Here is a 22412-nt window from a genome sequence, read left to right on the forward strand (position 1 = left end):
TATCCATAAATAAAAATACTTTTGTGGAAAAAAAAAGTACACATTTACTCTGTCGCCTCATTGGGGGACACAAGACCTTGGGTGTTATGCTTTCCGTCCACTAGGAGGCGACACTATGCTTAATCTGAAAAAGATTTGGCTCTGGCTCCTCCACAGCATACACCCCTGGGCGGCATCCGCCTTACCTCAGTTTTTCCTTAGTGTCGCAAGGAGGCACACCATAAGAAGATTCTTCTTAACACAAATGAAGAAAAGAGGGTCTCTCTGAGACTCCCGGCATGGCTCCCTCCTCGGTCCTCTTTTTAGCGGTACCCGGTTGAGGTAGAGATGGCTCTTCCCCATGTCGCTCCCTCCCCAGCCCTTCGGGTGCATGGTTCGAGGTCGAGAACCCCCCTCCTTCCCCAGGCCCTGGGCCTTTTGGGTTGAGGCTGAGGTGAGGAAGAATTCCTCCTGATGGCGGTGAAGCGCCCTCCCTAACCCCCTCTAGGGATGTTAGGTTGAGACGCCACAGGTAGGAGCTGCGTTCGCAGCGCTAACTTTATTGTAGCCCCAGCACTGCTGTGGTCTGCTATGGGGCCGGGGGCTGTCATATTTGGGCCACAGTATGCAGGAATTCCTGTCCCTGCGGCAGCGTCAGACCTCTAAAGGGGTCAAAAAGACCCTTCACAGGGCTGCGCTGCGTATATAGGGGCGTCCGGGCGATATGGCACTCATCCGGGGGGGGTTTTGGTTCGTTTTCTGCCCCCCTCCAGACTACCTCGCCGCTCTGGAGCCCTTCCCGGGCAGGATTTTGTACTTTAGACCGCGGCTTCGGCCGAAGCCGCCGCCCTTGTTACCGCCCCCGGCCTGCCCCCCTGGATGATGATAATGACGCTGCACAGCGTCATACAGGGGGCGGATCGAGCCAGGAAGGCGCGGTTTTTGCCTGTCTGCGCGCCCTTTTCTGCTCTCCGCCCCTCCTCCCTCCCACCTCTTTACCTCAGGGAAGACAGCAGCGCTGCTATATCATTCAAGAACGCTGCACAGTCTCCAGGGGGCGCAGAACCGAAGTTTTTCTTCTGGCGCCGGATCTAGGAGCACACCGGTGTGGACGCAGACTCCCTATAGGTTCCCTATAGCGATCCTCTGCATAGCCACCCCTGTAAGGTTTTTGGTCAGAATAACCTGCCGGCACTCAGTGCACTATGTCGGTCTCCAGGTCCGAAAGAAGGGGAAAAAAAAAAAAAGGTTTATCTGCTATTACGCAGTCTGTTCAGCCTGCAAAGCCAATCTTCCCAGTGGCAACATGCACCGTACTGATAGAGTTGTTCCCAAAATGCTGGGTCAGTGCCCCAAGAGGCTCCTGTCACTGTTTCAACTCCACTGACATGCCGGTATGGGCCGCATCTGTGTCACAGTCCATAGATACGCTGACTTCCACATTGCTTCAGGCTATGCAGGGTCATATCCCAGCTATAAGCGGACAGGCAGTCCCTGGCAATGCTAGTAGTGAACGGCTCCATAGGTCCCGTTCAGCTACGTCCTCCCATGGCTCACGGTCGTCCCGCTCTAGGCAGAGACACCGTAATTCTAGGTCTCCTAGACCGTCTCGTTCCAGAGACGGGCGCAGCAGATCTCCACAGAGATCTTCGGGCATGGAAAAGCGGCGGTCCAGATCTCCCTCCAGGCAACGCCACAGCGATGCGCAGGATTCAGAGGGCCTCTGTGACTCCGAATCAGTAAAGGAAACATAGGAGTCTCAGGCTCCTTGTCCTCCTAGCAATACAGCGCTAGTTGAGGACATTATCACTTCTATTCATCAGGTGCTGGTTTTATCCGATGCTCCCCAAGAACCCCCAAAACATAAGATCTGTTTTGAGGGGTCCCTAAAGTTTTTTTCTGATCACCCAAGCTTTCAGGACATCCTTGATAAGCATTTTTCGCAGCCTGCCAAAGAATTCGCCAACCGTAAATAAAACCGTAAAAAAGGGCTAGATACACTTTTTTCTCAAAAAGACCAAGAAGTGGACAGATCCACCGGAAATCGATCCCCCTATCTAAGCTTGCAGCACAGTCTCTCCTCTCACTGCCAGATAGCTCAACCCTGAAGGATACAGCAGATTGGCAGGTTGAGCGCATGGCTCGTTCAATTTTTGAGGCTGCAGGAGCCTCCCTGGCTCCCGCGTTCACCTCAACGTGGGCAGCCACGGCCATTCTGGAATGGGCCAAAAGATTGCAGGAGAGCCTCCAAAAGTCTGCTTCCTCAGATGTTCGATCAACTAGTTCAGATAGCGGTGGTGGCAGATTACATACGCCTTGCAGCTTTTGATTCTGCAAGAGGCGTAGCAGGTATAGCAGCGAATGTAATTACAATCAGACGTATCCTCTGGCTCTGAGAATGGGAAGCGGACGCGCCTTCAAACAAGCCTCTTGCGGATCTCCCGTACGTCAGTGGGAGATTTTTTTCAGGGAAAAATTAGACAAGATGACTTCCAATGCCACGGGGGGTAAGAGTACCTTTCTTCCCCAACCGCAACCTAAACGTACGTTTAAGCGACGTAACCAGGCTAGGTTCCGGTCTTTTCGAAACTCCTCAGGCTAGGCCGCTTCACGTCCTTCACGGAATTACAACCGTTCCCCCCTCACAGGGACAACCAAAGGACAGCACAGAGGACGGACAAGAATTGGCGGTCAACATCAGGCCAGGCAAAGCCCAAAGGAGGGAAATTCCAGAATTTCTCCTCGTCATGACTCACGAAATATGGAAGACACCCCACCTGTAGGCGGTCGACTTTTAATCTTTCAGCAAGTCTGGCTGCCTATTACAGAGGACAGGTGGGTCAAGGAAATAGTGTCTCTCTCTCCTTCAAGCAGGAGTCATAATATGGGTTCCCGAAAACGAGAGATTCCGAGGACTCTACTACAACCTATTCGTGGTTCCCAAAAAGGGAGGCAGCGTTCGGCCAATTCCTGGACCTAACGCAACTCAAAAAGTTTGTAAGAGTTCGGCAGTTTCGCATGGAGTCCCTTCGATCCATCATTGCGGCTATGTAACAGGGAGAATATCTCGCTTCCGTAGACATACACGAGGCATACCTGCACATCCCTATTGCGCCTGCTCATCAAAGATCTCTCGGGTTCACGATAGGGCAGAATCAGTACCAGTTCGTGGCTTTGCCTTTCGGATTAGCTACGGCTCCCAGAACATTCACCAAGGTTATGGCAGCCACCATGGATGTCCTACACTCCAGAGGCATAGTGGTCCTCCCATGTCTGGATGATCTACTCATCAAGGCACCTACTGTCAAAGACTGCGAAGACAGCGTCTCCATCACAATCAACACACTAACTCGTCTAGGCTGGCTAGTCAACTTTAAGAAGTTGTCAACTACTCCCGAGTCAGTCACTGATCTTCCTAGGGATCCTATTCGATACCTCCAGGGGTCTGGTACACCTTCCCAAGGACAAGGTACAAGCTATCCGCGGTGCAGTTCGCATGTTAGTCTACATACCTTGCCGATCTCTTCGGTTTGCCAGGAGACTCCTTAGCAGGATGGCAGCAGCAATGGAGGTGGTACCATTTGCCCAGTTCCACCTCAGACCTCTTCAACTAGCCATTCTCAGATCCTGGGACAGGAACCCTTTCTCCCTCGAAAGGGAGTTCCGACTGACGGAGTCAACCAGGAAATCACTGTACTGGTGGCTCAAACCACCCGTACTGGCCAAAGGAAAATTCTTTCTTCTCAGTCGATGGAAAGTCCTGACCACCGATGCGAGTCTATCAACATTCTGGAGATACGAGCTATCTTCCTGGCGCTAAAAGTTTTTTGCCATCTGCTGAAGGCCTCTCACATCAGAGTGCAGTCGAACAATGCCACGGCAGTGGCATATGTGAACCACCAAGGTGGGACTCGCAGTGCCCAGGCAATGAGAGATGTGGCACGTCTCCTTCGCTGGGCAGAACACAAATCAGTACTCTCAGTGGTCCACAGTCCGGGTGTGGACAACTGGGAAGCCGACTACCTCATCAGACAGGAAATGGACTCGGGGGAGTGGTCTCTCCATCCCAAAAATCTTTCGTCGGATCTGTTATCGCTGGGGGACTCCGGACGTGGACCTAATCGCATCTCATCTCAATGCCAAGGTCTCCATTTTTCATGGCAAGGACACGCGGTCCGAGGTTGCTCGGGGCGGAGGCCCTGGTTCAGGACTGGACTCCAGCTTCTGTACATTTTCCCACCTCTTCCCCTGATGGCCAGTGTCATGAGAGAGATCAAACAGGAAGGAGTTCCGACCATCCTAATTGCGCCGGACTGGCCCAGACGTACATGGTACGCCGACATCCTTCAGCATTACAGCAGACACCCCTTGGCGTCTTCCAGACCGTCCCGATCCCCTGTCTCACGGCCTGTTCTGCCACCAGAATTTAGGGACTCTCAATTTGACGGCGTGGTCCTTGAAACCTGGGTTTTAACCCAGGCAGGGTTTGCTCCAGACGTCATTAGAACCATGGTCAGGGCACGGAAACCAGCTTCCGCCAAAGTTTATTATCGTACCTGGAAAACGTATTTTACTTGGTGCGACTCTCGCGGGCGAATTCCGTTCCCTTACTCTCTTCCGAAAGTTCGTGGTTTCCTTCACTCACGTCTGGACGCCGGCCTATCCTTAGGATCGCTTATGGGTCAGGTGTCAGCGCTTTCAGTGCTCTTTCAGAAGCGTATTGCTAACAAACCACAAGTCAGGACGTTTCTTCAGGGAGTCTCCAGATTGGTCCCTCCTTACAGATGTCCACTGGATACGTGGGACCTTAATTTGGTCCTAACTGCTCTACAGGCACCTCTTTTTTTCAACCTCTTAAGGCAGTTCCACTTCGAGTTTTTATCACAAAAGGTGGTCTTCCTCGTGGCAATCACCTCGCTACGCAGGGTGTCTGAGCTGTCAGCGCTCTCCTGCAAACAGCTTTTTCCTATTCTTCCACCAGGACAAGGTGGTTCTCCGTACAGTTCCATCCTTCCTTCCAAAGGTTGTGTGATTTCCACCTCAATGAGGGCATCTCATTACCGACCCTTTGCCCGGCTCCGGTTCATAGAGTGGAGAGGGCCCTGCATACGCTTGACCTTGCCAGGGCATTTCGTATGTGTGTGTCTAGGACTCCACCCTTCTGGAAGTCTGTTTCCTTTTTCTCTTATTCCAGAAGGCATTTGCAGGGGTTTACCGGCTTCAAAAGCTACCCTTGCCAGGTGGATCAGGTCCACCATCCATGACGCCTACCGCCTAAACAATTCTCCTATTCCGGCCGGTATCACGGCACATTCCACACGGGCGGTAGAAGCCTCCTGGGCCATTCGACGCCAGGCTTCAGCACAAAACGTGTGTAAAGCGGCCACTTGGACTAGCTTACACACGTTTATGAAACAATACAGTATGCATACTCAGTCCTCAGTGGAAGCGAGTCTGGGTAGACGGGTACTGCAGGCGGCAGTGTCCCAAGTCTAGGGACCTGTCAGCACAATATTCGTCCATTGCTTCCCACCCAGGGATTGCTTTGGGATGTCCCAAGGTCTTGTGTCCCCCAATGAGGCGACAGAGTAAAGGAGATTTTTGTGTACTCACCGTAAAATCTTTCTCTTAGCCTCTATTTGGGGGACATAGCTCCCACCCTGTTGCCCTTGCGGGCTGTTATTATGTTGGGTACTCATATTGTTCCTTGAGCTGTACATAGTAGCCTTTGTTTTATAGGCTTGGTTATGTTGGATTTGTTATCTCCTCCTACTGCTATGGTACAAAAACTGAGGTAAGGCGGATGCCGCCCAGGGGTGTATGCTGTGGAGGAGGAGCCAGAGCCAAATCTTTTTCAGATTAAGCATAGTGTCGCCTCCTAGTGGACGGAAAGCATAACACCCAAGGTCTTGTGTCCCCCAATTAGAGGCTGAGAGAGAGAGATTTTACGGTGAGTACACAATCTCCTTTTTTGTTGCTTTGTGTGGAACGACTCGGCCTGTAAAACAGTTCCACTAGTTAACCCCTTCAGCTTCAGTGAATAAAGCCAAAAAAATATACTTTTTCATCATACCGCCGAGCAAAAAGTGGAATAACATGCCTTCAAAAAGACGAATGTAAATAAAAATGGTATCTTCGAAAAGTCATCTGTCCTCCAAAATACAAGCTGCCATACAGCTCCATCCACAGTAAAATAGTTATAGTTCTCAGAATAAAGCGATGCAAAAATAATTTTTCCTATAAAAAAGTTTTTATTGTTTAAAAGCGCCAAAACACAAACTATATAAATGTGGTATTGCTGTAATCTTGCTGACCCAGAAGAATAAAGCGGTCTTATCAATTTTACCACACGCAGTATGGCATTTATAATAATAATTAAAAAAAAATCCTGAATTGCTGTTTTTTGTTAATCAGAATAGAAAGCGATCAAAAGATGTCATGAGCCCGAAATTGGTACCAATAAGAACATAAACTCGTCCCGCAAAAGACAAGCTGTCACAGGACTCTCTGCTGAAATATGAAAAAATTATAGTGCTCAAAATATGGCACTTAAACTAGTTTTTGCAATAAAAAACATCTTCTAGTGTGACAGCAGCCAAACCTAAAAAACAATATAAATCTGTAATCGCACTGACTAGCAGAATAAAGTCGCGAATTCACTTATCTTGCACAAAGAACGGCGTAAAAAAGAAAAAAAACACTTCTGCTGTTTTGTTCATTTTGCCTCCCAAAGATCGCAGCAAGGCTCAGCTCACATTTATTCTGTGCTGATGCCATACTCCTGTAGTTTCCATGTAATTTTCTGAAATAAAGGATTCAGACGGAAACCCGGCGGAAGATTCCCTATAATGAGGCTGATGGAGGCAGCACTGTGGATGCAGTCTGGCCTGGCCTTTGTTCTGGCGGTGTCTGTCTTTTTATCCATGCATAAAAGCGTGCTCCTCCACAGTTTTGTTCACATCTTAGAAAAAGGACACTGCTGTACAGAGGCCAGACAGAGTCCAGAGCAACTCTGCTGCCTCATTAGTGAGTGGCTCCCTCGAGGGTTTCATCAGAGCTGAGCCTTGCAACAGTCTTTGGGAGGCAGATTAAACAAATTGCTCCCTGCTCCTACTCTTAATTGCCCTCTGGCAGCTTCACCTTTTCTTGGTGCCTCTTCAATCCCTCGACGCCATCTTGCGACCACAGCTTTTGGCTGGTTGGAATTCAGAAGCTACGTCACGAGCTCTCAGTGCAAGTCGGAGAGCCATAACGAGGCTCTGACTTGTATGGAGTTTTGCCCTCTAGCTTGCTTCATGATTCACTGGCTTCCCTCCCATTTTTGTAATGGTTACAGTGGCTTGTGAAAGTATTCACACCCCACACCCCTTGGCATACCAAAAACTATGAACATTTGGTTTTGATTTTTTGTGAAACCACAAATAAGACAAAATAAAGGAAAACTTAAGTGTTCATAACTATACACCCCCTAAAGTTCTTTTGTAGAGCCTCCTTTTGAGGCAATTACAGCTGCAAGTTGCTTTGGATAAGTCTGAGCTTTAAACTACTTTTCACTAGGATTTTTGCCTATTCCTCAAGGCAAAACTGTTCCAGCACCATCAAGTTAGATGGTTTCTTCTGGTGGACAGCAGTCTTCAAGTCTGACCACAGATTTTCAATTGGCTTAAGGTCTGGGCTTTGACTAGGCCGATCCAAAACATTTGCAAGTCTTATATTGGAAGGTGAACCTCCATGACCGTCTCAAATCATTGACCGGTTTTGTTCAGGAATATTCCTGTATTTCGCACCATCCATCTTCCCCTCAATTTGGACCATTTTCCTTGTCCCTGCTGTGGAAAAACATCCCAACAGCATGATGCTATCACCACCATGTTTCACTGTGGGGATGCTGTTCTTGGGGTGTTGGTTTGGTGCCAGTTCAATTTTGGTCTCATCTGACCACAGCACCTTCTTCCATACATTTGGGGAGTCTCTCATGTCTTTTGGCGAACTCCAAAAGAAGCCTTACAATTTTTGTCGGTAAAGGCTTTTTTTTCTGCCCACTCATCCATAAAGGCAACCTCTATATCGAGTGTACAGCTTAGTGTTTGTATGGACAAAAACTCCAGTCTCTGCTTGGGAACTCTGCAGCTCCATCAAGGTTGCCTTTTGTCTCTTTCCTGCCTCTCTGATTTTAATGCCCTCCTTGCTCTGGCTTGAGTGTTTTGGTGAGCAGCCCTCCTGGCAGGTTTGTTGTGGTACCATATTTTTCCCATTTGCTGATGGTGCTTTGTGGGATCAATAGAGATTGGGATATGTTTTTAAAACCAAACCCTGACTTTTGTAATTCTCAAAAACTTTGTCCCTGACTTGTTTGATGATCTTAATGGTGTTTGGTTAGTGGTGCCTCTTGCTTAATGGTGTTGCAGCCTCTGTGGCCTTTCCGAAAAGGTGTGCATATACTGACAGACCATGTGACACCTTAGATTGCACACAGGTGGCATTACTTTCACTAAGACTATGACTTGATGAAGGTAGTTGCTTGCACCAGAAATTTTTAGGGGCTTCATATTTACACTCCACTGAAACTGCCCTCACTAAAGTCTCTAATGATCTAATAACAGCTAAATTGAAAGGTCATTGCTCCCTGCTGATTCTCCTGGATCTCTCTGCCGCATTTGACACTGTGGATCACCAGCTCCTCCTCACTATGCTCTGCTTTATAGGCCTCAAGGACACAGCCCTTTCCTGGTTCTCCTCCTATCTCTCTGACTGCTCCTTCACTGTATCTTTTGCCGGCTCCTCTTCCTCTCCTCGTCCCCTTACTATCGGGGTTCCGCAGGGCTCAGTCCTAGGCCCCCTCCTCTTCTCTCTATACACTGCCCCTATTGGACAAACAATCGACAGATTTGGGTTCCAGTATCATCTCTATGCTGATGACACCCAATTATACACTTCTTCCCCTGATATCACCCCCTACCCTAATTCAAAATACCAAGGATTGTCTGTCTGCTGTCTCTAACATCATGTCCTCCCTCTAACTGAAACTAAATCTCTTCAAAGCTGAACTTCTTGTGTTTCTCCCCTCTACTAACCTCACTCTTCCGAACATCGAAATTACCCTGGAGGGTTCAACCATAATTCCCAAGCAGCATGCCCGCTGTCTTGGGGTTATATTTGAAACCGAACTTTCCTTTACTCCCTATATCCGATCACTCACTCGCTCTTGTCACCTGCATCTTAAAAACATCTCCAGAATCAGACCTTTCCTCACCTTTGAAACTGCTAAGACTCTTACTGTCGCTCTTATTCATTCTCATCTGGACTACTGCAACGCTCTTCTGATCGCTCTCCCTCTTACCAAACTTTCTGTCCAGCCGCTTCACCGATGACTCCATCTTGTGCCAGTCACTACACTGGCTACCTATTTGCTACAGGGTCCAGTATAAACTCCTCTCTCATTTCTGTCTATCGCCCTACACGTGCCCTCCGTTCTACAAATGACCTAAGACTAACATCCCCGTAATCCGAACCTCGCACCTCCGTCTCCAAGACTTCTCTCGTGCTGCGCCAGCTCTCTGAAGTGCACTTCCCCAGACGATCAGACTGATACCTACCCCCGACCTATTCAAACGCGCTTTGAAAACCCATCTCTTCAAACAAGCCTACCACATCAACTACTCAGTAAACTAACTGCCCTGTTCCCTCCTTCCAAATATTATTCTGAATCTGCACCCTACTATTCATCTGTCTCCACACCCTCCATGCACACGATAACTGCACCTGATACTTGACTATTGCACTTAAACACATGGGCTGATGACTGGATCATGCAGCTTTATATGAAAATCCCTATTTATTAAAATTGTCAGACCAGAAATAACAAGTGCTTTTCACCTACTGTGTCCCCCCATTTCCTTGTAGATTGTAAGCTTGCGAGCAGGGACCTCACTCCTAATGTCACTGTTTAAATTGTCTTAACTTGTATTGAATTTATTCTCTGTACATGTCCCTGCTTAATTGTAAAGTGCTGCGGAATATGTTGGCGCTATATAAATAAAAATTTTGATTATTATATGCACATGTCAATTTTTAGTTATTTGATCTCATAAATTTAATTTCTGCCTAGATTTTTCTCACTTCACCACCTTAGAATATTTAGTGCTGATGCAACAGATCCATTGGATTACAAAAATATTTAAACACAGGTTGTAATGTAAAAACTTATGTAAAAAGCCAAGGAGGTAAAGACTTTTGCCAGCCTCTGTATGTACTGCTTTGTGCACATGCATGTGTAGCAGCAAGCCAATTGAAGCCCTAAGAACAGGGTGGTGCATTCTTGTTCAGGCTCATACAACATCTGTCCTCGTGGTATACTTTTAGTGCTCTTAGTAGCCAAATGGCCTAACACTACTTCATTTATTTATTTTTAATACAGACCTGTAATACTAGGGCTGCAGAGTTGGTAAGCCAAACCTCCGACTCCTCAATTTCCCTGACTAAGACTCCCCAGCACTGGTCACTACTGAGCATGTGCATAAAGTGCAGCACAGATTCATCTCCACTAAAAGCAGAGATCCTTGGATCAGGAACAGACGAATATAGGACATTTCACAACTTTCCCAAATTATTCTGAAAACCTTTACATCAATACTGCACTATACTACTGTACCCAATTTATTGTTTTCTGAGTCGAGCCAATTTACACCAACCCACCCCGACTCCACCAAAATGGACACGGACACGGACTACTTAGCTCTGTGTAATACAATACCCTTTTATACATCCAGTTAAGCCAATAAATCATTTGAGTGTTCTGTTATACTAACCTACTTTGTGGGTCCTTTTGTGTTGCAGATGACTTTACAGAAGATCTGTTAAGCCAGCACGATGAAGAGGTTCTGAAAATGAAAACGCTGTATGAGAAATGCAAGTTAATTCTGGATGCCGTGGCAAAATGGGAATCCAGCTGGGCACAGTTTGTAATATTAGAGGTGATATACATATTCCATACCTTCCACTTTCTTTTTTGGACTAGCACTACTCAATGACTTGTTTTCTCATTGCACTCACATAAATGCTTCTGTCACAGAAGTATACATTTGTGTGTTTTGTTTTTTACTGTTTTGACAATATGACTGAAGCTGTGGTAAGTGATTGCAGCGCCGCCTCCTGAGGACATCCTGTTTCGGGTTACAGAACAAATTCTGATGAATATCTTGGATTGACTCTGCCACACCTCATCCTGCACCAGCTCTGACTACTTTAGTGGAGCTGAACAGAATTTATGTACAAAATTGAAAAGTCACAACATTTTTGCAACATTTGAAGGTGTTCCACTCTAGAATTCTGGTAAATCCACCTTCATGAATCCTGCCCCAAGTCTTATTTTCCCCTCAGAGCTACATATGAATCCTCTGAGCTCCTCCCGCTCTAGAACAGATGGTACAAAAAAAATTCTGTGTGTGGAGCTGTGAAGAGGTGGAAATGAGTAACCCATCAGTCATGTCCATCCTTGCATTTCAGAAAAAGGCATTAGATCCCAACAGATTCTCAAACCGCGGAGGAACACTGCTTAAGGAGGAGAAAGAACGGGCAAAGCTTCAGAAGTTGTTAACTAAGGTAAATGGCACATCTCACATAGTTATACCTAAGGCCGGTTTCACATTTGCGTTAAAGGCCGCAGCGTCGGCCTGCACACGGCCGCCACTAAGCCCCGCCCCGGGCGCATGACGCGTCATGCGTCCCCTATCTTTATCACTGAGGACGCAGGCCATGCGCAGTATGCATTTTGGCGGCGCCAGCATCCTTTTGACGGTGCGCCGACCAGCGCCAAACGCAACCTGTTGCAATTTGGTTGCGCTCGGCGCACCGTCAAAAGGATGCAGGCGCCGCCAAATGCATACTGCGCACGGCCTCCGTCCTCAGTGATAAAGATAGGGGATGCATGCAGCGTCATGCGCCCGGAGGCGGAGCTACCGGTGGAGGCGCGACAGGGGCGGGGCTTAGCGGCGGCCGTGCACAAGCCGACGCTGCGGCCTTTAACGCAAATGTGAAACCGGCCTAAGAGTCCATAAACGAAAAGTCTTACTGTTTTATTCTTTTAGCTAGAGGAAGAGCTGAAGTCCCGGATTGACTTGTGGGAGGCTGAGCAAGGTTCTCAATTCTTGATTAAAGGCAGTAAATTTATGGATTACGTTGCAAATCAGTGGGAGATGCTGAAGCAGCAGAAGGAACGTGAGAAGCAAGATCGGGTGAGTTCTCTACATAATCCACTGTGTTCTGCCTTACTTTTTTTACCAGACATCTGTACTCCTCGGTCTTACAATGCAGCCATTAATTTCATCTTTTTTCAGACACAAAAGAAAGACGAAACTATACCTTTTAAAACGCCGATTAAGAGGCCGGCTGGAGCATGTTCACAGGGTACTCCAAGTAGCAAAAATAGAAAAGTAAGTTATTAAATTATAAACCCATTTCCACTTGCTATTAAATTCTTGTTTTTTTTCTTTCTATTAAATTCTTAGTAGATACTGCTATGGAAGATGATTCAGTGTAAGTATGAAGTGACTTCTAATCACAGTATATCACTTCCTTACCATTTCCTGTTTGTAACATGAAGCCAGAGCTGTCAGAGGGTGGGGTGTCATTTTTTATTTTTTTTTTTTTTACCCATTTCAATGTGTGTCCCTGTGCCTAATAGGTTTACTGCAGGTTCATTTTCTGTTCTGGGACCTCTGCATGGCAGTTCGGTATCACTTGAGGAAGAAAAAAAAAAGGAAGGTCCAATCCTCTCCCTTATTACCAATGCCTGAGGCAAGGAAGGTGTATGCCTCCTCAGCTGAATACCATGTTTGGGATGAGCGGGACCGTGTGTGTGTGTGTGTGTGTGTGTGTGTGTGTGTGTGTGTGTGTGTCAAATCTTATTCAAGTGTGTGTTTGGTGTAAACTTTTTTTTTTTTTTTTTTTTTTTTTCTTTAGAAGAGGAAAAAACTAAAGAATCTTGAAAACCAAAATTTTTTTCTAAGATAAAAGCATGCTTACTAAACAGAAATCAGTGAAAAGAAAATTGAGCGCAGTAAAAGACACTGTAGTAGTCAGATTACTATGGTATATTTTTACTGTCCCTATTCTAGTCCTATCAACTAATCTAATTTTTTATTTGATTTTTTTTTTTTTTTCACACGCAAAAAAAAAGCGGATGCTGATCAGTGTGTGCATCACTCCTGATAGCTCTCAACAGCTGTAGGGCGCACACATGGATGTAGTATAAAAGGAGGGAAAAAATCAACAGGAAACAATCCTGGTAAAGTGAGAACGTGTGCTGATCAGTGATCTGCATTACTGATCAGCGTCAGCGGCTGCCGGACGCACAAAAACTGCCACAAAACAATCGGCAGCATAAATGAGGGGGGAAGAGGTTAGGGAGAGGAATTGGGGTGGATTAAGAGTTTTTCAGGGGACAGGAACTTTTTTTTTCTTTTTTTTTTTTCTCACTGTTGCAGTGATGGCAAAGGCTTAAAGTCTGTGGCACCACAAGGTCCAGCTGATGTGCGACAGTACGACAGCGACCACCCTGCAACGTCTCCAAGCTGAAATGAGGGAATGCAGGGTGGTTACTGAGGGGTCAAACTGCGTCTCTGCCCATTGGTGCGAATGGACGTCATTGTCCGATTGCTCTGATCACCAATGGGGCTGGTGACTCTGCCTTTGCTATGTTCCAGGCTGTGATTGGTGCTGTTATAGCACTGATCATAGCCGGACCTCAGTGTTTTAGCCATTTTCATTCCCTGAAACACTGAAATCGCTGTCATTGTCTGTTCACTTCTGAGCAGCCAATCACAGAGATCATAGTTGGGGGGCGAAACCCTCTGTGATCACGAGTCCCGATGCCCTGCTGTAAGAATTAGCAGGCCCCTTAATGCAATCAGTGTGCTCTGTCACATCTCTTAATACACGTGAATTGAGAGAAGCATACTTGCAGTCACATGACCACCCATTCTCACTTGGCCACACCGATGACTGTGTGCGCCTCACTTTTTAACAGCATTCAGCACTACTGCAAATCGCTGATATCCTTTTCTGAGTGTTGTAAGTTACTGACAACTGCAATTTAGCGTCACAATTTGGGTGTCCATTCCAGGTGTCCTGCTTAGAGGACCTTTCACCAAGTTTTTCATGTTTTCACTTGACACAATATTTTCTTCTGCATTGTGTATTTTTTTTTTTTTTTTTTTTTCTCCTCTCCATTGCAGAGATAATTATGCATCTGCAGTGACCCGTGTTCCCCAACTCCAGTCCTCAAGAGCCCCCAACGGGTCATGTTTTCAGGATTTCCTTAGTATTGCCCAAGTGATAATTGCATCACCTGCAAAGGCAATAAGAAAACCCATAGGTGACTCTTGAGGAGTGGAATTGGGGAACACTGAGCAGAACAGGAAGCCCATCCAGCGATCTGAAACTCTCGCTGTTCTGCTCATAGATCCTGGGTGCCAGGGACTCGATTATGGCTCGGCACATACTGTAGCACTGGGCTTCAGAAGGTTGGTACCTAGCTCCACCTGTGAACTGTGCATGCTACTATGACTCTTGTATGCCCTAATGGCTGGCTGAGTGGCACACGGACACTTACTGACAAGCCAATACAAATGGCATCCTCCACTGGCACTATAAGACATTTTCTTACAAACTGACTAAATCCTTAACCTTTAATTTAATTGTGGCATGTTACCTTAAGGGGTTGAAAAAGATAATTGATCTTGGAATTTTCACACTAGCCGTTGTAGGGCTATTCTAGACTCCTACGTAAGTATTTTGTTATCAGAGGCAGGATTACAATCACGGGTAACTCCTCTATACCCAGCTCCTCCACCAATCACATTCATCGAACCAGCTCCCCATCTCTTCAATGAGCTTTCAACAGGTCCATTACATACTTCAGTACAAAAGATGGGATCCGGGTCTATTCCTTGTGGCTTATGTACATGTGGTGTTTTCTGAAATGATGAAAATCGAAAGGTTTTTATTTTAGTCCAAATTGTGATATGAGGAAAAAATTACCCAAAATGAACCTGAAAACATGACTTTAAGCAATTGGTCATTTACTGTTGCCCTTACCCCTTTAATGAATACTTGGCATAAAACCACTGCATTTTATGCATATTCTGTCTGAATTCATTTCAGTGCCATTTACACTAAAACAAATATGGCTGTACTTTCTGTTGTAACTTCGAAAAAAATGTGTAGCTTATATCATCATTGGTCGAGGATGATCTACACTTTAAATATTACACAATCGTTTCTAGGTGTGTACGGGTGTTCTTGTAAACTCAGTGTTTATATCTCCTCACGTCCAGCCATTTTAACCTTTTTGTTTGCAGCTGAATGGAACAACAAATTCAACTATGTCTCGCACAAACGTAACACAGTCCAGTGTCAGCCAGACAGCAGGAAAAGCACCACTTGCCACCATTAAGGTAAGAAAATCATGCAGTAAAAGATCTGTCCTGAGGATTAAAAGTCCAGGAGCGGCACACAGAAGGGGGGAAACCTGTGCAAGAATTATATATCAACTGCAGTCCAATCGCTCATAATGCTCCATTCCACCTACTTTGGAGATGGGGAGGGCATCTTGTGGCTTCCCAGGTTGCACAGTGGTATGTCCTACTCTTAAATGGGCTACACAAATCAAATGGGTATTGCCTGGATTTCTACAATGGCAATTTACATTTTGTTCATGGGTGACTGATATTGGTAACCTCCAGGGGGGGGATCCACTTCCATTCTCATGTGGTTGGTTGATATTTCCATCATGAATCTGACCTCTGACTCCAACATAAAAAGCTAGAGTATGTGTCAGATTGGGGATTTGTAAATTGATTTGTGAACCAGCTCATTAATGACTGAAGAACCTAACATACAAGTTGAGCCAATATTCGTGCCGGTAAATGCTGTTGTGTAATTGAAAATGCTCACATCCTAAACTTATCTATCTCAGAAAACTTGCACACTGTTCATGTCATTAAATTAGTTTTCCCTGTATAATCCTATATCCCCTTTCCACAAGACAGACGGTAATTAAGGCCTGATCATTGGAGGGCATCCTGAGCACCATGTGGCTGTTCATGTAGTGAACAAAATGAAGAGTTTAAATTGAGTGGCATTTAGTTTATTTAGGTTTGTGGATAGACTGTAGGGCATGGTCTCATTTCATCCATAGTGGACATGGAAGTGGGCAGCTCATCATATTTTGTCATAAATCTCATCTAGAGAGGGCAAATGGGCCAATAGTCTTCATCCACAGGAGCCATTCATTGGGCAGTTGACACAGGAGCATAGACCTCATCCACAGGAGACCTTCAATGGGCAGATCACACAGGGGCATAGACCTCATCCACAGGAGACCTTCAATGGGCAGATCACACAGGGGCATAGACCTCATCCACAGGAGACCTTCAATGGGCAGATCACGCAGGGGCATAGACCTCATCCACAGGAGACCTTCAATGGGCAGATCACGCAGGGGCATAGACCTCATCCACAGGAGACCTTCAATGGGCAGATCACACAGGGGCATAGACCTCATCCACAGGAGACCTTCAATGGGCAGATCACACAGGGGCATAGACCTCATCCACAGGAGACCTTCAATGGGCAGATCTTAAAGATGACATGAGTGGTTGCTATTAAATGGGTTACATGTCTGAAGTCAGTGCTGTATCTTCCGGCTCACTGTTTTTGTCATCTAGCCGTTGCGGTTATTTGTAGCCTTCTATATGCTATTATTTTGTGGCGATGAAACCATTTCCAATAAACTGAGTATTATGTGCCAGCCCTATGCGCTCAGCAATGCTAGTCTTTGAGCAAGTGTAATCATATAGTTTGCTTTGCAGACTCCTTTGAAAACTAGAGATACCCCAGTGAGAACTCCATTGCAGGACAGTAACAAACAATCATTGGCATTCTCCAACCAGCCTGGCAGCTATTCAGAGTTCAAGGTAAATGCATGCTTTTTGCATAGTTACTTACTGGGAATCTACATTTTCATCACTTGTTATTTAGAAAAGCGGCCACAAGAGGGTGTTTTGACTGCACCAGATTGTGTCTAGGCCTGCATCAGTGTGTAGCAGTTCTAGAGAGTCTCGGCTGTCCACAATGATCTGGACTACTGGGTGGCTAATCTCCAATGATTTCAGTGATGGAAATCATCAGGTACCTGACCTTTTTTTTCCAACCACTCATCAGTGTGAACAGGGCCTGCGATGTACACTGTAGCTGCACCAAGCAAAGTCTCTAAACGTTACCTTTTTTTGGTGTGGACCTAACATGCCATAACTAGTACCTTAGCACCAATTGTTATGCCATACAGTGAAAAAAGCACACCTTGTACAATGTGTACTGTACAGTACCAGCTGTACAAACAACGTTTGATATTGGATCAACTTGTATCTTCGGTTTAGTTCCTGTGAAGTGTAGCTTGATTTGTGTGATCTACCGATAAATTGCATTAGGTTTGCTATATTAACATAGCATTTATTTAAAAAAAAAAAAACCTGTTAAATGTGCTTGCTCCATATTTTGCAGGAAGAAATATCAAAGAAATCCAGTAAGGACACCATTTTTAACTCCACTATCAACGAGAACGTGTAGACCTTGCCATTAATGCATTCCATAAGCTGAGCTCTTGTAGTTTAGACCAGCCGTGGTTGCTTTTTCTGCTCCTTTTAGTAAAGTGCATTTATATAATTGGAAGAAAGTTTTATGCATTACGCCAATAATAATAAAAATGCTAATGGCTCGATACCAAGGCCATTTTCTACACTTACCTTCCCAGTGTGTGACGGCTGGTGCATGTCGAAGACTTGTATTGCTGTAGCCAGTCATTCTTGTAGCCCTCAATGTAAATATACTCAAGTTTTTTTTTAATGTCTGACGCCTTTTTTAATATGCTCTTTAAGGAGTTATTCAGGCTTTTATAATTGAAGGCCTATTCTTGAATAGGCCATAAATATTTAATCAGTGGGGTCCAGCTGATTTCCAACAAACAGTAGTTTTAAGAGGCTACTGTCCTTCCGCTAGCGCTGCAAGCATTGTTATCATTTACACCTCACAATGCTGCGTGTTTTGGATTTGGTGCTTTGTCCTATTCGCTTCAGTGGAACAAAACTTCAATACCAAAGACAGCGGCTATAAAGTGTGGTGTGCGTGCAGTAGGAACTCGTGGAAAACCCATGTAAGCAATGAAAAAGCTGGATTGTTTGCCCGGAGCCCTGTGGCGTGTTCAAACAGCCAAAGCCACGCAAAATCAGTATATGCCATCAGTTTTGCAGCCTGGAAAACCCATTTAAGGTTGGAGATAAAATCTGTGTATTTATTTGGGTCACTTCATGACCAGTGCCATATCTGTTTCATATATTTGTAAATAAAGAGAAAAATGTAACGCCTTGCTTCCTGGTTTGTTTCCTTGTAACCACTTATGGTCCTCATAACTTCTAGTTTAAAATGGTGCCGTTATACTGATTAAAATGATACCCTGGTTGGTATAAATATATTCAGTATGTAAGGTAGAGGGCAGGTCAGTGAGGGATCAGTGACCTGTCAGTAGCCATACACATGAATACCTAATCAGAGCACCACATGAAGACCCCCTCGCCCCAGGCCGCCCCGGAGTACGAGCATATCATTAACTCAAAACTGAAAATAAAGATTAAACAACAACCACAAGACAGATTTCATCAACCAAGGTATTATTTTAATCAGTATAACGGCACTGACCTGACATGGTCTATAAGTTACTGTGCACAATCCTGCTGACAGGTTCCCTTTAAAGGAAACTATAAGACACAAGGTCTCCATACGCCTACCATTCTGCATTTTTATGTTGCCTAATTGTTCATAGTTGCCGTTTTTTACGATGACCAAAACATAATTACTACATATTCACATTTTTCCCTTCACCCATGACAGCACCACCTGAGAGAGGGATCCGCCCCGCCAGGACAGGAACCTACTGAGACATAAGGGGCGGCACCTCTCCCCCGCTTCAGTTGGGTTCCTGTCCTGGAAGGAACCCCACTGTCGGCGGTACCTGTCATGGGCTATGGATAAGGAACGCGACCTTCAAGATGGAATCAGTAACTACGGCGGTGAAGCTGCTACACCAAGATTGCTTCATGGCCGTAGTCGATTTAAAGGATGCGTATTATCACATCCCTATCCACCCAGATTACCAGAAATACTTGAGGGTAGCACTTTATATTCAAGGCACACTAAGGCACTTTCAGTTCAGGGCTCTTCCGTTTGGCATATCTATAGCCCCGAGAGTTTTCACCAAGGTCATAGCGGAAGTGACTGCCTTTCTCCGGATTCACGACACGGTCATAATACCATACCTGGACGATTTTCTCATAGTAGGCAGCTCAGAGGACCACTGTACAGCGCAGTTGACCCAGGTGATAAACACCTTGCAGGAATTAGGGTGGATAGTCAATTTCAAAAAATCAAAATTGCAACCCCTAAAAAAACAGACCTTCCTAGGATTCGTACTAGACTCAGAAAAGCAAGAGTGTCTGCTCCCATAGTCCAAAATAGAAAAGGTGCAGAATCTGGCCTTCACTGGCCAAAACCAACCACGTATGACTTTAAGAAGAGCAATGTCCCTGCTAGGTTCCCTAACATCCTGTATTCCGGCGGTCAGGTGGGCTCAGTTTCACACCCGGCAACTCCAGTGGGAGATACTAACAGCACAAAGATCGCTAAGAGGGCGTTTAGAAGGAAAGCTGGAGCTTTCCTTAAAAGCCAGAGACTCTCTCAATTGGTGGCTGGACAAGAGAAATCTGACCATGGGAATACCGTGGGACAGACAGACGTCAGATATAATCTTAACAGATGCAAGCTCCTCGGGGTGGGGGTCACACCTAAGGGGCATCATAGGTCAGGGTTCCTGGACGCATCAAGAAAGGGAAGCATCCTCCAACCTGAGAGAACTGTGGGCAGTGAGCAAGGCCCTAAGTCACTTCATTCCGCTACTCCAGGGTCGAAATGTACGCATCATGTCAGACAACAAGGTAGTAGTGACATACATCAACCACCAAGGAGGGACAAGATCGCACTCCTTAATTGAAGCGGCGACAGACATTCTGAGCAGAGCAGAAGAACACCTACACTCCTTGACAGCCTTACATATAAAAGGGGCAGAAAACATAGAGGCAGACTTCTTGAGTCGCAATACCCTGAAGCAGGGGGAATGGGTGCTAAACCGGTCCATTTTTCGAAAAATAACTCAGCTTTGGAGGAAACCGGTGATAGACCTCTTTGCCAACAAACACAACAGGCAAACTGAAAGGTTCTGCTCTCTAAACCCGAGAGAAAAACCATGGGCAGTGGACTCGTTGCACATCCAGTGGAACTTCAGGCTAGCTTATGCGTCCCCCCCCAGTGGCTCTGATCCCAACAGTTGTCAGAAAAATCAAACGATCAGGCCAGGGTAATTCTAATAGCTCCATTTTGGCCAAAAAGGCCCTGGTTTGCTCTGCTACGAAGGATGTCCCTCTCCGATCCATGGGTTCTGCCAGAAATCCCGGACCTACTAGCTCAAGGTCCAATTTTCCATGCTCAGGTCAAAGGATTCCATCTGACGGTGTGGAATTTGAAAGGTCGCTTTTAACGGATAGAGGGTTCTCCCCCGGGTTGGTGGCCACCCTGCTAAAGAGTAGGAAACCAGTGACAACTAACATCTACGGCAGAACATGGAATAAGTTCCTACAGTTCTTAGGTAGGCCGTTAGGAAAAGATCCCCCAATTAATACCATCCTGGAGTTCTTACAATCGGGGTTGCAGATGGGGTTAGCAGTGAACACACTTAAAGTTCAGGTGTCTGCACTAGGGGCGCTCTACAACTGCAAATTGGCATCAAATAGATGGGTAGCCAGATTTATTAAATCCTGCCAGAGCTAGGCCTGTTCCAATACCCCTGATAGCCCCCTGGGATTTAAACCTAGTGCTAGAAGCCCTTACAAAAGATCCGTATGAGCCATTACATCAACTACCCCTAAAGTTTCTGACCCTAAAAACAATCCTGTTAGTGGCCCTCACGTCAGCCCGCAGGATAAGCGATTTACAGGCTCTCTCAGTAAATCCACCTTATACACAAGTCTTTCAGGATAGGGTAGTGTTAAGAACAGACCCCGCTTATCTGCCCAAGGTAGCATCAGATTTCCATCGGGGCCAGGAAATTGTCCTTCCATCTTTCTGCGAGAAGCCAAAAAATCTGGGGGAGGAAAAGTTCCATAATCTGGATGTTAAGAGAGCTCTCGTAGAATACATATCTATGACTAGCCAGTGGAGGAGGTCCCAGTCCCTATTCGTAGCTTTTCAGGGTGCCAGGAAAGGCTATGGGGTTTCAAAAGGGACTATTGCTAGATGGATTAGGGAGGCCATTAGTGTAGCTTACACAGCTAGTGGTATCCCGATTCCTGACGGCATCAAGGCTCATTCCACCAGAGCCGTGGCGACCTCCTGGGCCGAAAAAGCAGAGGTATCGATTGAACAGATTTGTAAGGCCGCTACCTGGGCCTCACCTTCAACCTTCTTTAAGCACTATAGGTTGAATCTATCCTCCTCTGCTGACTTAACCTTAGGTAGAAGGGTGCTGCAAGCGGTGGTCCCTCCCTAAGGTGTTTTGAATCTCCAAAAATCTCTCAGGTGGTGCTGTCATGGGTGAAGGGAAAACCACCATGGTTACTTACCGGTAGCCGGTTTTTCCGGAACCCATGACAGCACCCGTATATTCCCCCCCCCTTTTTTCACTGTATGGGTGTGCACAATTAGTAGGGTGTTTTTTTGAGTGTTGTGGTGTTGGATTAAACATGTAACTAACCGGGAAGTCCTCTCAGTGCTCTGTAACCCAACTGAAGCGGGGGAGAGGTGCCGCCCCTTATGTCTCAGTAGGTTCCTGTCCTGGCGGGGCGGATCCCTCTCTCAGGTGGTGCTGTCATTGGTTCCGGAAAAAAACGGCTACCGGTAAGTAACCATGGTGGTATTCATACAATGCCATAAAGAAAATTCTGTTTGTCAAGACCATTTCCAGGTCAGCCCAGGAATGTCAAGATGGCGATTTAAGGTCATTATAATACACTTCCCTTACTCTTACCACAATATATTCTCATGCTCATTAGTGTCAGTCATTTGGGTACTAAATGGAATGATGCCCATAAAGTGTAAGGCAACACAATTTATTTTTTTTTAGTCTGAATAGTATAACAATGTTTCTACCGTCTTTTATGCGAATACAAGTCTGAGTAATGTCTATGGCCTTTTCTGTTTTGCGGAGTTTGCATTCTGGAGAATTGTTAACCTGAATAGATGGCATCTTAATAACGCACAATGTGCCCTAAATTAAGAGCCTGAGCCTGTGGTGTTCCTGAGGAGGGTGTCTCTAAACCACAGGCCTTAAG

General features: G+C 45.9%; 1 protein-coding gene across 2 annotated transcripts in view; it reads left to right on the plus strand.

Annotated features, from left to right (window-relative positions):
* Positions 1–18397, plus strand: part of LOC141047257 (protein regulator of cytokinesis 1-like) — a 73647-nt gene extending 55250 nt beyond the window's left edge. Inside the window, exons 8-14 of one of the 2 annotated variants that reach the window (XM_073542264.1) lie at positions 10816–10952; positions 11485–11580; positions 12066–12212; positions 12315–12410; positions 15339–15434; positions 16851–16955; positions 17542–18397. In XM_073542264.1, the coding sequence (XP_073398365.1) occupies positions 10816–10952; positions 11485–11580; positions 12066–12212; positions 12315–12410; positions 15339–15434; positions 16851–16955; positions 17542–17607 (743 nt within the window). In that variant the 3' untranslated portion in view covers positions 17608–18397. The remainder of the gene's footprint in view (positions 1–10815; positions 10953–11484; positions 11581–12065; positions 12213–12314; positions 12411–15338; positions 15435–16850; positions 16956–17541) is intronic. The other variant, XM_073542271.1, reaches the window with a different exon arrangement.
* Positions 18398–22412: the final 4015 nt, after the last annotated feature.

The sequence above is a fragment of the Dendrobates tinctorius genome, unplaced genomic scaffold, assembly GCF_039654945.1.
Source record: "Dendrobates tinctorius isolate UK_male_01 unplaced genomic scaffold, ASM3965494v1 ptg000011l, whole genome shotgun sequence".
In the NCBI taxonomy this organism is placed as follows: Eukaryota; Metazoa; Chordata; class Amphibia; order Anura; family Dendrobatidae; genus Dendrobates; species Dendrobates tinctorius.